Raw genomic sequence first — 18,658 nt, forward strand, 5'->3', positions numbered from 1 at the left:
GCATGAACCAATTTGTACATGTAGTGGACTTCTATCAAGATTGTTTAAGACTGGTCAATAGGTTTTACTATAAAATGCATATATATATACAACCAATATGTGAGCTTATTAATAATATTCATAATTCCTCTCAGAAAATCTACTAGCAAAAATAAAGGGGGAGCTTTTCTTATTGATATGTGATACAGATTTTGCAACTTTTCATCGCATTGTAACATATTGAGTTATTAAATTAATAGTTGTTGCTGCAAATTAAGAATAGTAAAAAATGCAAATTAATAATGCTTTTTGTAAGGAAAGTGATGCAGTTAAATATATCGTGTTGAAATGTAACAAGAAATATCTTTTAAAAAATATATGCGGCATGATTGTGGTTGGTGTTGATGACAGATCAAAAGTTCTATCAACAAAATCAAAGATAGCGAATGTGCAGTTCTAAGCTGTATCACAAGCAATTTATTTGCGCCATATTTCTTGGCTTATTTTGCTTTATGGTTACAGTATACTAAATAACCGTTTCATGTAGTGCTGTACTCCCTAAAAAAATATCATAGTTGATTCGAAGGCATGTTGTACACTTTTAACTAGAGTTCTGGCTTTATTGTTTGGAGAAAGTAGTAGGGCATGAATAGGTGCTCACTACTAAATCCCTGAAATATGATAAACTTTGAGACTAAAGGAAAACATTGCACTGAAAGAGGTTACATTTCACTATTAAACGGCCGGAAAAAAAGTTGCAAAAACAGTCGATTTTGACTATTGACAAATTCTTTCTTGGTTCGTACATGACATATCTTTTTTATTGCACGAATCGACTCCGCTTAGAATGGCCTTTAAGAAAAGGTATGGGTATGGGGGTCTCTTTGTGCAAAATATGGCATTTATTTTCGCTTAAAGATGTCGCTTTTACATTAAATTATATAGGGAAACTATTAAGTATATTGTGACCTAAACGCAAACCAGGCCCCGTCACGAAGGAGCTGTATTTGCATAAAATCACCATTATTTGGGTGGGGTATTTCACGTTTTGGCAATTTGCACGGAATAAATGCATTTTATTCATTATTTAAGGAGCATTGTTAGTTTTTACACACAAAAAAATGCTTTTTAGATGAAAATAATAAAAAATCGTACAAAAACTCGCCTTGAGCATCTCAAATCGCAACAATGTTTGCTGAAAGCACCTCAAAACACGTTTTTATAGTTGTTTACTTCTTTATGGAGGTAGCTTGTAACATAATCCAGTATTTTGACTGAGTGTTATTATTTAGGGCAGTCTTTTTACTCCTGATCGCCTTTTATAAATCAAAGCTCTGACCGCGAAAGCCAGATGGCTTACCAGGCGTTATTACAAAATGCATTTTCAAGCATTTCTACGTGAAAGATCGATCTGAAATTTGGCACGCATATTGAAAATAGGTTTATAATACTCAAGAAGTGCTTATTTTTTGCGATGTTAACAATAAACGTTGTGTTTAAGGTTACAGTATACTAAATAACCGTTTTATGTAGTGCTGTACTCTCTAAAAAAATATCATAGTTGATTCGAAGGCATGTTGTACACTTTTAACTAGAGTTCTGGCTTTATTGTTTGGAGAAAGTAGTAGGGCATGAATAGGTGCTCACTACTAAATCCCTGAAATATGATAAACTTTGAGACTAAAGGAAAACATTGCACTGAAAGAGGTTACATTTCACTATTAAACGGCCGGAAAAAAAGTTGCAAAAACAGTCGATTTTGACTTTTGACAAATTCTTTCTTGGTTCGTACATGACATATCTTTTTTATTGCACGAATCGACTCCGCTTAGAATGGCCTTTAAGAAAAGGTATGGGTATGGGAATCTCTATGTGCAAAATATGGCATTTATTTTCGCTTAAAGTTGTCGCTTTTACATTGAATTATATAGGGAAACTATTTAGTATATTGTGACCTTATTAGATATTATTGATCATATACTTTTTTCGGCGTAAGCTGTATTAAGCCAGCTTTTCACCTTACCTGACCTTTGTAAGTGTCCAATAAAATTCAAATAAAATTTCCCGCGGCTAGGTACGAATGAATACACTTCATTTATTCCATTGGCTGATTTGAGTATACCACCAGAACATTGGAAACATATCCGCGTCTTTGTAACACTGTTTTACTGCATGAAACAATTTTATTTCTAATGAAAATGCTTAATAGATAGAACGGTTTTACACTCAATTCTCGATATCAATACAGTTTGTGCGTGCACCTTTTATTTTCAGAGAATTACCAGCGCAACGCGTTTATACTTAAAGGCTATGTTCTCATATTTAGTACTTACCTCCATATTCTTGTCAACATGTTAACATGTAAAAGTATAAAGAGCAGTGGAAGCGAGGCCTAACCCTAGCCAAAAGAGAAAGGATTTTGTTTTATCCGTTCCTCAGAGCTATATCTAAGAAACTATACAAGATTTCATCATGATACTAGATATGAGGAAACGTGCCATGCACAAGAACCATAACCCTACACGTTCTTAATAAGAGAAACATTTCAGGGCTAGATATCAGATACTATACCATGAAACTTCACAGGTCTATATATATAATTGATGCAAATTGCACTACATAAAATAAATACTCGACACTGATTCTATAAGTAGATGTGCACAGAAATTTGCGTTTCAAGTGAACTCATCCACAAAAAATTGATTTGGCAGGGGTCATCAATTCAACAAATTCGCTTTTTTAATGCTTATCTGTTAATAAACAGTGACTTTGTGTACAGATGCAAATGAATAAAACCCTGAGGGTGTTATTAATTAAGCCTTGCTCTTTAAAAAAATAGGGTTAAATGTACGCGCCTTAGTGTCATCCCATATTAGACTTTGTAAACTAGCACAGGCTAATCAGGGACGACACTTTCCATTTTTATAGTTTTTTCTTTGTAAGGAGGTCTTTACTTTGCGAAAATCCAGTTTAGTCAGAAAGTGTCATCCCTCATGTGTGGACTGCACAGGCACTGGGATAACACTTTCCACGCATTAAGCCCCATTTTCCAAGATCAGAGGTTTAATATAACTTTATATTTGTTTAAATGAAATGATATTTTACTATGCTGTTCTCAGGGTCTGGTTTCTCTTTTTCTATTCCACCTTATTTATGAGTGGTTCTGCAATTCTAATTGTGCTCTTTGTATGTATGACTTAGGAACGATCTGCAAGGGAAATCTTTTAACTAACTTTACCACAAAAATCAAACCAGGAAAAATATTTTTGAAGTAAACAGTTCCCTTTGAGGATAAATAAGGACAATTGGCTATATAGATTTCTTGTCCAATCTCCATGTTGAAATAAAATAGCCTTATTATTGCACTATTTTGTACAAACTCAATGTAATTCCCTGGCATTACTTTTCTCTGTCAACAATTGAACAAGTATGGTGAGAATAAGTGGCTGCTTACAGGAAACAGGAAATGACAGAAATATGTCCTTAATGTGTTGTGTTTTTGAATACGTTTTCCTCCAATTATAGTCTCTGCATTTCAATGTGTATGCCTGTGGTTCACGTCAACATAAGAAGTTGGAATGTAAAGATCTAGAAAAATCAATATCATAATTATTCAAGGTCATCATAATTATTCAAGGTCATCACATATTGTTAACTGTGCATATATAGTGGTTTGTATGATTTCAGTGCGCTCCAAGGCGAACCTTCACTTTGACAAGGAGAATGTGGAGTCCAGACAGAAAGGACTGGTGCTTGCCTTCAACAAGCTCTCTAAACTGGCTCAGGTAGGATGCTTCCATTGAGATTTTAGTTAAAACTAGGGCTCCCACTGGTGAAGAAATGTCTTTGGGTCGGTTCGTTGGGTCAAAAATTCAAAGTACGGGTAATTTCCTCAGAAAGAGCCTCGGTAGCGGTTTTGAATGGTGACAGCACCTTAACATAAGCATAACATTTTACATAATGCAAATTTCAAGTATTATTGAGTAGGGGAAATGAAGAGAACATGAGTAACCATGCATTTTCATGTTAAAATAAAGTTCACATAATATAATGACCAACAATAATAGAAAATCAATCAATTATTAATTATCAACATTTAAAATGTGTTATTAATGAAATGCTGTGTGATGAACCATGTCAGTACGCATCAAATTCAAGGATGACACAGTATATAAAGAGATGATAATCTCTTGTTTCCATTGTGGTCCTTTCTACTGATGGTCTGACATAGAGAGGCATGGACCATGCAAAAAATAAAAAAGAATGATTACAATATGAAAGAACAAAGGTAGTTAAAAAGATTACTAAATTATGCTGTTGCTCAATTGATTATTACAATGTAACAAGATAAAAATAAAGACTTTATAGTAACCGACCTATGTAGTTATCTCAGGATAAAAGCAAAATGTTGAAAGTAAAATAATATCACATTACTCTTGGGACTAGTTGGAGTTAAAAAAAATCAAATAGAACAAAAATCACAATTCTTAAAAGTGGTTCTTTACTGCTCCTTTAAATCTATTGAGAGTGGGAATACTCCTTATATGTGGTGGTCACATGTTCCATAACTTACATCCTAGGGAAGCAAATGACTTAATCCCAAAACTTTTAACCTTTGAAGGCACCAATGACCCATGTTCACTAGACCTATTTCTATAAGTATGAACAGAATCTTGAGTTAAAAAGTTTTGACTCATGTAGCTTGGAGATAGGCCATGCTTAATTTTGCTATTAATGGCTATTGCACATCTGAGCAATGTAACATTTGCCATGTGCTTTCAGACTCGGCGGATCAGCCTTGAGGATGCAAGCAAACTGTTCAAGTTCTACAGGGAATGTGACGAGTTTGAGACCTGGATGAAGGAGAAGGTATGAGGCTATCACTGCTATATAACCTGTGACTGTTGTGTAGAGGTTGTTGAATGGTATCTGGTAACACTTGTCATATTGATCAAGGTAGTTCAGTTAGATCTTAGCAAGATTTGCTAAAAAGTGGTGCAGAGAACACAATTTTGAACTATTTTTTTAAGCCAGATGTGATCAATTGCAGCGCATTAAATATTGTATCACAAATTATGAAAGAAGAAAATAATTGAACCTCAATTTTGGTCAATTACAAAGAAAACTCTGGACTGAATTCCTGATTGGTTTATCTCTTTCACCCCCCTGTACATGAGTTTTCAAAATAAATTTAATTAGCAGGCATTACAAACAAGCAATATATGAAAAAGATATTCCTTATATATCCTGATTTTGAAAAGGTTATAAAATTAAAAACAAAGGTTAAGTATAATTGTGTTATTTTATCATTTAAAAGTCGCATATCCACAACATGAAATGTTTGTGATGAAGTGCACTTATATTAAACAACATAATAGTGTTTGTAGATACAAATTTTACTACGTTTGACCACATATGTGTCATCACGTGACTTATTATAAATTTATTTCTTCATCATCAAAACATTTTATATTTGATTAAGACACGGTTTTTAACCAGGTTTTCCGAAGGAAAAAACTGGTTATTAGATTGGCGAATGCGGGCGGGCTGGCTGGCTGGCTGGCTGGCTGGCTGGCGGGCTGGCTGGCGGGCTGGCGGAATAAGCTTGTCCGGGCCATAACTATGTCGTTCATTGTCAGATTTTAAAATCATTTGGCACATTTGTTCACCATCATTGGACGGTGTGTCGCGCGAAATAATTACGTCGATATCTCCAAGGTCAAGGTCACACTTTGAGTTCAAAGGTAAAAAATGGCCATAAATGAGCTTGTCCGAGCCATAACTATGTCGTTCATCGTCAGATTTTAAAATCATTTGGCACATTTGTTCACCATCATTGGACGGTGTGTCGCGCGAAATAATTATGTCGATATCTCCAAGGTCAAGGTCACACTTTGAGTTCAAAGGTCAAAAATGGCCATAAATGAGCTTGTCCTGGCCATAACTATGTCATTCATTGTGAGATTTTAAAATCATTTGGCACATTTGTTCACCATCATGGGACGGTGTGTCCCACGAAAGAATCACGTCAATATCTCCAATGTCAAGGTCGCCACGACTAAAAATAGATTTAAAAAAAAAAAAAACTTACAAAGGGGGTTAATTTTTTTTGGTCATTTCAAAAGTTCAGTTTGAGTTTTCTCCCTTTATCAGATTTTTTTTTCACAATGAAAACCTGGTTTTGTGACAATTTTGTCCCTTTTCTTTCCATACATTTAAATAACACTGATACACTGGCATCATATTGCATAAGTCCCATTTTCGCATGAAGCTGGTCTTTAAAAATCTCGATGCATCTTGTTAATGGAACAAATCTAAACACGATACTTTCCAATACAAAATTGAAGTCACACTGTGTTATTTATAGCAAACTAGCCAATGTCAGTAGTCTATGCTAGCTTGCAGGAAAGATTTTCAGACAGGCTGACAGTGTATGTCACGCATGTGTGGCTAGATAATTTAATGATTTCCCTTCTATCATGGACACTATACTATTTTAGTACTTTTGTCTCACAGTACAAGACAAATGGCATTTAACAATAGGTTTTCATTCATTTTTCCCTCAAATTTGTGTTATTTGATATCTTGAAAGCAATACAGTGTTACCAACTTAAGGCATATATTAATAACACATTACGTCAACCCCTGAAGATTCACATACCCAGCACTGACCCCGAAAGTCTTGTGGATGGAATTAAACGGTAATGCATAATTGTTACTGGTTCAAAATGAACATGCAGAGAAAGGTCGACATTTGGCTACACTGATAAGTGTTACATCCTATACTACCAAGATGAAGTCACGTGTCGAATGTTTCGGGCAATCATGCTCAAATCAGCCAATGGATTGAATAGTGTATCCATTTGGGTCTGCTGGCGTTCTGAAAAGGTCATTTAGGATGAATAGCTGGGTTAAACAGCTCATCAAAAACAACAAAGTAAGCTAGATCAATTTGAATCAGGTTTGTAATGTAATGCTATGATGGCCCTTCTCTTAGAATGATGCAACAGTACACATAACCATTTTTTAGCCTGAGCATAATACTACTCATGGATAGCTTCTAGGATACTGTGTTGTCTGTCATCTGCCAGTCTGTGTGTGCTTGTATAAACTGTGTTTTTTTTGCTCGCAAGAACAGCTAAGGTTAATAGTGGTGTTTTGAAAATGGGTGTACAGGGTACTGCTATTCACTGTCTCACTGTCAACCCGCATCCATGCCGAGGAAGAGTTTAAGGCGTGGAAAAATAAATTGTACATAAAATGATAACGTCATGAAAATAGTTCACTGCGCGTTACTTGTCTGTATTGTTCATATTATTGAAGTAATTTTTTTTTATTTGTTGTAAAACTCTTAAACCACATGATGTCTGTGTGATACAGTGTAATAAAGCCTAAATAAATCTTCACAAAAGAGGTTATTTTGTACATGTCTCAGGTGAGCACCCATGGCTCTTTACTACAATAACAGCTATAAGTTCACTGCATGGTGAGGTGCATTAGCATTTACTTGGATGACATTAGACAATTAAACAGTGGCAAGAGGCTTAAAGACTCTTTAGGCCCTCTTGGCACTTGCTTAATTACCAGTCTATTGTCATCAAAGTAAATGCTAATGCACGTCACCAGTGAAGGTATAGCTGTTATTGTAGATGGCAAATTTATATCAGCCTGGAATATGAGTAATCTGTTGGAGTTTTATTTTGTTTATGTCCCTTACTAATAAACTGGTAGTTAATCTCACATTTACATTGACTTTGGTCTTATGAATGTTGCATGCAAATGTGTTAGTGTTTTTTTGCTGTTGATATTATTTGGCCGTTGACATTATTTTGCTGTTTTTACTGATATTATTTGGCTTTGATATTATTTTGATAATTTTGCTATTGAATTATTTGGCTGTTGATGTTTTGTTGTTGTTTAATTAAGTTGACTGAAACAATCAAATAGATCTCCCGACCAAATGAACTGTCAATACCTGGAGGCAGCTTTCATGCTTACTATTATCAGTTGACTTAAGTCATGTTGTTTACTGTCTGATGTTGTTGCAGTGACATGATGTTGATATGTACCTTCAGGAACTGCTGTTGACCAGCAAGGAGACCTTGTCAGATAACATGGAGGCAGTACGTAAAAAGTTTGAGGTAGGTTTTCAGGGACACAATGCTGAGAAGTGGCAACATTAACAAGTAACTATATACTTGATATCTTACGCATAAAGAGAATAAACCAAATTTACTAAAATTTGTATGATTTGTAATTGATTTCTGTTTGCCTCTAGAACAAAATGTTTGATATTTTACCAGAACTAGTGTGAATGTAATTTGTCCTATTGGAGTGTTTTTAATTATTTTCAGCACTCTGTGACAGTTAATCAATTGTTATTTTGATTGGCTATATCTTGTTTGATTGTTGTGCACTGAGGTATACACTGATGTTCCACACCTTGTGTGCACTGAGGTTTACACTGATGTTCCACACCTTGATATTGATGTAGGAATTTGTGTGATTGTTTAAAAGAGAATGCATGCATGGGACTGAAAGTAACAGCTTATGTAGTTTTAAATTACTACCAGCTGTTGAGAATAAAGCAACTAATGCAGCTTTATATTGTTAGTATTGTGATGGTTACCTGGGTATATATCCTTTAAGCAAATAGTTCTATTAGGCTTTTATGTTATATTATTTAAAATTCACTTTTTATGCCCCCTTTCGAAGAAAAGGGGTTATATAGTTTTCGCACTGTCCGTCTGTAAGTCTGTCTGTCAGTCTGTCTGTCACACTTTTCGTGTCCGCTCTCTATTTCAAATACTTTTCATCCGATCTTTACCAAACTTGGTCAGAAGTTTTATCTAGACAATATCTAGGTCAAGTTCGAATATGGGTCATGCTGGGTCAAAAACTAGGTCACGGGGTCACTTGCATTTCAAGGATTTAGCATGGTAAAATGCTCATAACTTCTATCAAAGCGTTTATAGGGGGCATTTGTCATCCTATGGTGACAACTCTTGTTCTAGATTTCCTTAACAAGATATTTAAGTGTTGGACCACACATCTCAATATTTGATATAAGTTTCAATTAATTATTGTTGATATATTTATTTGTACCTACATTTGTTTTTGCTAAAGGTGAAGAAATAAATTGCCACTATTAAATGACAGATGTATACATTTGTGAAATTTAGTCTAGGGCGTACATGATACAAATTGTTATTACAAAAAGTGTTAAAACATTGTGATCAATAATTATTTGTATAATTAATAAATACACATCCTATTACAGAAGACATGACCAGATTACTGTGGATATATTTTAATTTGTTGACAACATAATTTTTTGTAGTTTCTTAATACACAAACGTTGGTTGATATTTCTTTTTTTCTTGGTTGAGCTGAACCACAATCCATAAAAGTGTATGTACAATTAATGATACTGGTTTGACAGTCATTGGTTCAAAATGGAAATTATTCTTAGTTTGATGTCTTGAATCAAGAGGCCCTGATGTTTGTGCTTCAGCAATTGCTGACCAACATAGCGGCCAATAGTGGGCGCCTGGCTGAGATCAACAAGCTGGCAGACGACATCTTGAACAGGGGAACCAGTCAGCAAGACCAAGTGAGGAAACGACAGAAGGAAATCAATGACAGGTTGGCCCTGCAATGACATAAACTTCAATTTTGTTTCATTGATGATCATGAATATCTAAGAGTACCTTACTGATAAGAAATTTATTGCTAGGCGAATGATTCAAGGAAAGTGAGAAATACATTACTTAGATCCCTACAGATTTCACTAGAGGGGTCTTTATGCTTAACCTCTGTCCGTAATGTTAGTCTTTTTGCCCATCCGTTGGCAAAATTTGGTCCTGTGATTTCTTACAAACTGCTGAAGTTACTTGGATGAAAGTTGGTGTGCTAATCAAGGGTATTGTCGGAATTGTGCACAACCCCTTTTGTTCATCAGAGGTCAAAGGTCAAGTTGTTTTTTTCTAAAAAAGATCAAACTTTAACATGTAAAAACACAAAAATACTTAAGATATTTTAATGACACTCGGTATACACATTAGCTTAAGCTTTTGTGTGTGTTGATCTGTATGTCAATTCATTTATCGGTTAATTTAGGTCACCAGGTTAAATCTTAGAAAACCCATATAACCATTCGAGAATGCACATTAAAGTTACTACTCTAAAGCCAGTATTTATGAAGCTTGATGAAACTTAGTAAGATTGTTATTTTGACAATATCTAGAACAAGTTTGAATCTAGGTCAGATGTGTCTAAAACTAGGTCCCCATGTAAAAACAACAGCATGCTACCACTCTACGGCCACAATTATGACACAGACTTGATGAAACTTGGTTAGAATGTTAATGTTGACTATATGAAGGCCATGCTTGAATGTGGGTCAAGTGTTGTCAAAAACTAAATCCTCTGATCAACTCTTCAGCAATCGGTGTCTTTAAACTCAGATGAGTGCTTAAGGGCCTTCAAGGCCCTCCTGATAATTGTTTGGGGTTTTGACCTGACTGGTAGTGGACCCCTGCATCGGGCACAATACTTTCAAAGCCTTGTTTGATAAGGGTTTGGTGTTTGATAAGGTGGACGGCCATGTCAAACTTGTTTCTGGTCAAAAGCTCCAGTTTGAATTGACCAATTTGGACTTAACTAATATTTGTTTTTAGCTCGACTGTTTTCAGAGAAAAGCCAAGGTATTGTTATAGCCTGTTCGCCTTCTGCAGTCCGCCATCCTCGTCGTGCTAAAACCTTGACATTTGTCTCTAAAATCAAAGTGCTTCCACATATAACTTTGAAACTTCATATGTAGATGCACCTTGATGAGTTCTACACGCCACACCCATTTTTGGGTCACTAGGTCAAAGGTCAAGGTCACTGTGACCTCTAAAAAATTATTATTTTTAAATCTGACAATCGTTCATTTATTCAAAACTGCACCCGCAGCCAAGCGTTGGCACCCGTTATGCGGTGCTCTTGTTTAAATTTACTATACAGTGAATCTAAATACCCTTTTATAATTTACTTTTCCTTTATACTGGATTTCCCTTTAACATGGGACCTCAGATGTCAGTGAATGCAATTTAAGAAAATAATATTTGTGTTTGTTGATTATTGGTTGATGTTATCTTGTTTATATCTTGTGGTTGCAGGTAATAGCAATTTATTGTGGTATGAACTATCTGAGATTAAAGGTATTATATGTCATATTTTTGTTTGTTTGTAGATGGGAACGCCTGAATCGCCTAAAATTGGAAAAAGAAAAAAGCTTGAAAGGGGCCTCAAGGTTTGAGATTTCTTCTCTTGCTAGGGGACTTGTGTGTGGCTACATGCTCTACACTGGAAAAATAGGCATGACAAAGCTGCATGCACAAAGTCTTACTGCACATCTACATTTTTTTTGCATTTTGCAATATTTTTTTGCAATATTTTTTTAGAAAACAACAACTTTGCATAATTGCATAACTCTCTGTGTTTTTTCATTGAAAGTGAACCTTAAATATCACAGCATCTGACTGATCTAATGTCATTGTTGTTGCTGTTTTTACTGTCAATTGATTGAGGTGTCTCCTGTGTCAATCATATGTCTTTTTACTGAACTTTGCCTTATTCTGTGGAAATGAAATTTCTCAGACCTAAATATTTTGATGACAATATAGTGTGAATACTCAATCATGGTCTGAGAACACCAGCTGCGCTACAACAATAAAATACTACATTGCAGTTAATTGGTAAATGTTGCTATGTGTGAATACATATTGGAGCAACTTATATCATGTTCAATATCTGGGCATAGCTGTGAAGTTTATCAGGCCAGTTTTTATGTGGGTGTCTATACAATCCTGTGGTAGCATGAACCAATGATAAAAACATAAGTAATTAATGACAAATGAGTGCAGAAAGGGTTTAAGAAAGCATTTTCTGTTTGTTTAATAAGATTACTCTGAAAATTGTCCATGATTTATTGGCAAATAGGGGTTACAAACTTACCACAAATGTTATTGTTTTTTTTAACTCAAAACTGGTACTAAGATAATACTAGATGAAATGCACAAATTCACCAAAACATTTAGATTAAGAATTATATTGTTGATTCTTAAAAATGTTTTTCCTTTATTAACTAGAAATACCACTTTTGATTGGAAAATTCAAACAGAATGATGTTTACATTGTTTTTGTTTTTTGATATCAATAAGCATATAGCCTCTTCCTTTTTATTCAGCTACACGTTCTTCTTAAGAGTTAAGTACACATTTCCAACACTTTGAGACATTTACTTAAATATTTTATGTCTTGTCAACACATAAAGACCACTAAATTTAGGTATCAATTACTTCAATACTAACATGATAATTCTAGGCGGACCCCCTAGCAACCCTGATTTGTTCATATCTGCCTATCAATCTGTTGTATATGTCATAATTTTATTGGAAAAGATAAGTTGCGCAACTACTGTGTGAGGGGTTTATGATGCACCTACTGTGTGAGGGGTTTATGATGCACCTACTGTGTGAGGGGTTTATGATGCACCTACTGCGTGAGGGGTTTAAGATGCACCTACTGTGTGAAGGGTTTAGGATGCACCTACTGTGTGAGAGTTTATGATGCACCTACTTTGTGAGGGGTTTAAGATACACCTACTGTGTGAGGGGTTTATGATGCACCTACTGTGTGAGGGGTGTATGATGCACCTACTGTGTGAGGGGTTTATGATGCACCTACTGTGTGAGGGGTTTATGATGCACCTACTTTGTGAGGGGTTTATGATGCACCTACTGTGTGAGGGGTTTATGATGCACCTACTGTGTGAGGGGTTTATGATGCACCTACTTTGTGAGGGGTTTATGATGCACCTACTGTGTGAGGGGTTTATGATGCACCTACTGTGTGAGGGATTTATGATTCACCTACTGTGTGAGGGGTTTATGATGCACCTACTGTGTGAGGGGTATGTGATGCAACTACAACTGCAATAGATGGGGTTCAGGATGCACCTACTGCAATAGATGGGGGTTTATGATGCACCTACTGTGTGAAAACTTGTATTATAAGCATGCTGTTAATGAGCCTTAATCTGGGAAAAGAGACTTGCTTTAAACAAGAGTGGTCCCTGATTAGCCTGTGTTGATGGCACAGGTTAATCTGGGACAGCACTTTATGCACATGCATTTAGCCCCAAGAGTGCATCTGAAATCAATTGCGATGTGAGAAAACATTAAGTTGTGTGTTTTGGTTTCAGTATCGAGCTCTTCCAGCAGACATGTGATGACCTCGTGGAGTGGATCAAGGAGAAGGACAATGTGCTCAGTGCCACAGATGACCTTGGCAAGGACCTCAAGGCCAACCAGGCCCTCCAGAGAAAACATGCGGTAAGTAGGCCAAGCAGGCCCCCCAGAGGAAACATGCGGTAAGTAGGCCAACCAGGCCCCCAAGAGGAAACATGCGGTAAATAGGACGAGACCCTCCAGATGAAACATGCAGTATGTATAGGCCAACCTGGCCCACCAGAGAAAACAAAGTCTCATGCAGGATGCCTTTCACGGAAACATGTGGTATGTGTCCAAGAAAAATGCTACTGGGTTTGTAAGTATCTTACAGGATACCTTAAAGAGACTTGTTCTCACAGATTGATCAATTTACTGTGTCAAACTTGTCACTGTATCCAAAAATAATATATATATAAGTTTAACCATTATATGTTTGTATTTATATTGCGATCACAATTTCTGAGTAGTTATACCCCCACAAACAAAGTTTTGGGGGTTATTTCATTTGTGGGGGGCATATTGGAGTGAGCTTGTCGGTCGGTCTGTCGGGTCTGTCAGTCTGAAGGTCCGTATTAAGTGTCCGCTCTCTAATTCATTTTTTTTTAAATCAGATCTTCACCAAACTTGGTCTGATGTTGTATCTAGATGATATCTAGGTCAAGTTCGAATATGGGTCATGCCGGGTCAAAAACTAGGTCACGGGGTCACTTAGTGCATTTTAAACATTGAGCACGGTGTCCGCTCTCTTATTCAAGTATTTTTCATCTGAGCTTCACCAAACTTGGTCAGAAGTTGTATCTAGATGATGTCTAGGCCAAGTTCCAACATGGGTCATGGCAGGTCAAAAACTAGGTCAGGGGGTCACTGAGTGCATTTTAAACACTGAGCATGGTGTCCACTTTCTAATTCAAGTAGTTTTCATCCGATCTTCACCAAACTTGTTTAGAAGTTTTATCTAGACGATCTTAAGGCCAAGATCAAAAACTAGGTAACGGCGTCACTTAGAATGTTTTACACATTCGGCATGGTGTCCGCTCTCTAATTCAAGTAGTTTTCATCCAATCTTCACCACACTTGGTAAGAAGGTGTATCTAGATGATATGTAGGTCAAGTTCGAACATGGGCCACGCCGGGTCAAAAACTAGGTCACTTAGTGTGTTTAAACATTGAGCATGGTGTCGGCTGTTTTTTGTGAAGACAGCATGCAAAATATTCTGTGTCAATGCGGCATTTGGGTGTATTCGTCACGTCTGTGACATATCTCTAGATGTGATGAAAATTGGTAAAAAATGATGAAGCCTATGGAGCATTGCATGTTGAGCAATTTTGACACTTTGACAATGTAATCATGTATGAGTTTTTCTGTTTGCTTTTTTCATTAAAAATGCTGACTCAAAACACTGCCTTTTTTAAAACTTGAGCTTCTCATTCAGAGTCTTAAATGTGTAAAGTGTAAACATTTAATGGAACATGTAACCAATTTAACAATCTGTCCCTTTAATTACATTGTTGAAAATCAAAGAAAACAATTTAAAAATCATTGTTTCTTATATATTGATCGAATTTCTGTATATTATCTTGCTGGCATATAAAGAGGTGTTATGGTATAAGGCGTACAAGACACATATACAAGGTATTGAGAGTCTGTTCATTTAAGATATAAAAAACCAAATGAGCTGTACAATTTTCTGAATATCCATGAAGAGTTTGTGCCGCAGTTCCTTATGTTCTTAATTTGTATGTCTGACCTGTGTTTTGCAGAACCTTGAGAGAGAGTTGGTACCAGTACAGGAGAAGATGAACAGAATGGCAAATCTTGCTGGAGCGTAAGTCTACACATATATTCACTGGAATTTGAATTGGTTACAATTATTATTCATGTATGCAATTTGCCTTCTATAATAAAATACATAATGCCTAGAAGGATATTGTGGTGTTGAGAGTTCTATGAATTGTATCTTGCATTGAGCCATAAACTTGTTATTCCTACCCCGCCAAAATATTTCAGTGAGGTATTTCAACCTCTCTTTCACAAAACAATTGTTACTGGGTTGACCAGAGCATAGCTTTTGTATGATGAAGTTTGTGACATTTCATTTCCTGATGTTGCCTGTGCAAGTTACCTGGAGAGGAGTGTGTGGTATGTTGCAGTGTGAAGTCAAGCTATCCTGAGGAGTCTCGGTATGTGGACAAGAGGCAGAAAGAGCTGGACAACATGTGGAAAGACCTCATGGTAATCAAGCTGGCAGTGATCAACAAGATTACTGGGCTCACCTTGTGTATTTTTAGATAAATCCTTGCATTACTTTCTTAATACGACTTTATTATCCCCCGCCATAGGCAGATGGATATTGTTTTGGCGTTGTCCGTCCGTCTTTCCATCCTTCCGTCTGTCCGTCTTTCCGTCCGTCCGGAGCCATATCTTGGAAGTGCTTTTGCGGATTTCATTGAAACTTGGTATGAGTATATATATGGATAAGAGGATGATGCACGCCAAATGGCATTGTACACAATCTGTTAATAACAGAGTTATGGCCCTTTGTATCTTGAAAAAATGCTTTTTTGAGTGTCAAATATAACACTTTTGTGTCCAGAAGCATATTTGCTGGGGATATCAATTCAACAAATTTGCTTGTTATCCCCGCCGAAAAAAAATTCGGAGGGGATATAGTAATTGGTCCTGTCCGTCGGTCCGTCTGTCCGTCCGGCCGAAACTTTGTCCGGAGCATAACTCCAAATCTATTCAATGGATTTACTTTAAACTTAGAAAATAAACAGATGGCAACTAGGAGAAGTGCAGTGACCAAGAACCATAACTCTATCTACCTTAGTTTTTGAATTATCTCCCCTTTTATATAACTTTAATGTAAATTTTTGTCCGGAGCATAACTCTATATATACTAAAGGGATTTACTTGAAACTTGCAATATAAACAGATGGCAACTAGGAGAAGTGCAGTGACCGAGAACCACAACTCTATCTACCTTAGTTTTTGAATTATCTCCCCTTTTATATAATTTTAAAGTAAATTTTTGTCCGGAGCCTAACTCTAAATTTACTGAAGGGATTTACTTGAAACTTGAAATATAATCAGATGGCAAGTAGGAAAAGTGCAGTGACTAAGAACCATAACTCTATCTACCTTACTTTTTGAATTATCTCCCCTTTTATATAACTTTAAAGTAAATTTTTGTCCGGAGCATAACTCTAAATCTACTAAAGGGATTTACTTGAAACTTGAAATATAAACAGATGGCAACTAGGAGAAGTGCAGTGACCAAGAACCATAACTCTATCTACCTTAGTTTTTGAATTATCTCCCCTTTTATATAATTTTATAATAAATTTTTGTCCGGAGCATAACTCTAAATCTACTGAAGGGATTTTCTTGAAACTTGAAATATAAACAGATGGCAAGTAGGAGAAGTGCAGTGACTACGAACCATAACTCTATCTACCTTAGTTTTTGAATTATCTCCCCTTTTATATAATTTTAAAGTAAATTTTTGTCCGGAGCATAATGAATTATCTCCCTTTATTTGTTTTTACAAATATTATTCTACTCTCTAAAACAAATGTTGTCATACAAGCAAACACATTTTGGCGGGGATTTGGCACTACTGTGACAAGCTCTTGTTGAAATTAAAGCAAGTGCTCCTAAACATATTCAGTGTCTGCCTTGCCAGTCATGATGCAACACATCATCATACTAAAGATTGTATATATAACAGGACAAGGCGGCTGAGCGCAAAAAGAAGTTACAAGATGAGGAGGAGAGGTTGCAGTTTGGGGACAGTGCTAAAGAACTGGTGAGTTGTCTCATCTCTCACATTGTTTGGGGCATATAGACTTAATGAACACGTACAACATGTAATGTCTGTGTCAGCATGCTGGCGGACTGGAATATATTGTAACTTACAGATTTGTTTTGTACATTTCTTTCTTGATTTGTTATTGCATATCTCTAAAAAGTATTTTTGTCTATTGAATCAGTAATAAAAACTCGTGTTATCCATATTGACTGCTATTGTCTAGATCCCCCATTTTACCAAGGACTATTTAGACTAAAGCCTATACCTAAGTACATACTGAACCAATGTATCACTTTCAGATGGGCTGGAGTGCCGGCACCAAGGCCAAGTTGAAGAATGCCGAGATACCCCGTGATGTGCTTACAGCAGAGATACTTCTCAATGAGCACAAGGATCTGGCAGCAGATATACAGGCTCATAAACCCAAGTATGCTCGGCACTGGCTGATGTTAAACCACATTCCTTGTTAGTTTCACATACTGTACTAGGCACAAAGTTGTGGGTTTCTGGGGGAGATTATCAAGTGAACAATGTCAGTAGGATCAACTCTGCATATTTATAAGTCAGTCTGAAGATAATGTTTTTCTGTCTAATCTCTAAATAGCTAGCACAATGGTTGAATATATCAGCCTGTGTGCAGTCTCATTTGCATTCAGATGTTTTGCAGAACATTGACTTCAGTGTTTTTCAGGAATCAGGTTCTCTGATGTATTTGGGTTTTCCTGTGCATAGTTCTGCAAAAGTGTGTGTACATGTTCATGATGTGTGTTCAGGTTTGAGAAGATTCAGTCCCTGGGCTCTGATGTGCTCAGAAAAACTCCAGGGGCACAGGACGTCAAGGACAAGATGAAGAAACTGGCCGACGACCAGGCTGCAATTGATGACATGTACAAGAAGAGGCTCAAGGACCTGCAGGATGCATACAATCTAGCTGTAGGGAGAGTTTTGTTTTTAGCTCGGCTGTTTTCGGAGAAAACCTGAGGTATTGTCATAGCCAGCTCGTCGTCCGGCGTCCGCCGTGCTAAAACCTTGACATTTGTCTCTAACATCAAATGGCTTCCACCTACAACTTTGAAACTTCATATGTAGATGCACCTTGATGAGTTCTACACGTCACACCCATTTTAATGTCATAAATACTGACCTGTTATCGTATGCTTATACTTTCCAAGGGGAAATAACTCATCCGGAAATTTAACTGGGAATCCGCCACCTCAATACCGTAATACAGGCCAGGTTAAACATAGTGCAATGCAACCTAGCCAAAAATCGGTAACCAACCCTCAATATTCTTTCCGGATCAACCAGGTGTATACGTGTCTTTTACGGCTCTGAATTAAAATATTGTTTTTCACTTGGTTGATTGGGGTTTTGAATAGATAAATTGTGTTATTTATCTTTTTATTTCTCATTCGGATTAATTTGTGTGGATTTAATGGATTTTGTTTCATTTGTAAAAGGTAAGCCATGCTTGTTTTTATCGAACAATGGTTTATTTCTACCATGCTGGGTGTTTTCAGGCGCGAACGACCACGTGCAAAACGTGCTCTTCTAATACATTGCTAGAACGTGCAAAGCATGTTCTTCTAA

At 36.4% G+C, this 18,658-nt stretch overlaps 1 protein-coding gene across 9 annotated transcripts in view; it reads left to right on the forward strand.

Moving 5' to 3' along the window:
• LOC127870809 (spectrin beta chain-like) overlaps positions 1–18,658 on the forward strand; it is a 238,232-nt gene that overhangs the window by 82,351 nt on the left and 137,223 nt on the right. For all 9 annotated transcript variants that reach the window (XM_052413328.1, XM_052413321.1, XM_052413325.1 and 6 more), the window contains exons 20-30: positions 3,667–3,764; positions 4,762–4,848; positions 8,055–8,120; positions 9,494–9,624; positions 11,216–11,275; positions 13,229–13,358; positions 15,018–15,082; positions 15,408–15,489; positions 16,988–17,065; positions 17,368–17,495; positions 17,842–18,001. In XM_052413328.1, coding sequence (XP_052269288.1) covers positions 3,667–3,764; positions 4,762–4,848; positions 8,055–8,120; positions 9,494–9,624; positions 11,216–11,275; positions 13,229–13,358; positions 15,018–15,082; positions 15,408–15,489; positions 16,988–17,065; positions 17,368–17,495; positions 17,842–18,001 — 1,085 coding nt within the window. The remainder of the gene's footprint in view (positions 1–3,666; positions 3,765–4,761; positions 4,849–8,054; positions 8,121–9,493; positions 9,625–11,215; positions 11,276–13,228; positions 13,359–15,017; positions 15,083–15,407; positions 15,490–16,987; positions 17,066–17,367; positions 17,496–17,841; positions 18,002–18,658) is intronic.

Source organism: Dreissena polymorpha, chromosome 3 (genome assembly GCF_020536995.1).
Source record: "Dreissena polymorpha isolate Duluth1 chromosome 3, UMN_Dpol_1.0, whole genome shotgun sequence".
Taxonomy (NCBI): Eukaryota; Metazoa; Mollusca; class Bivalvia; order Myida; family Dreissenidae; genus Dreissena; species Dreissena polymorpha.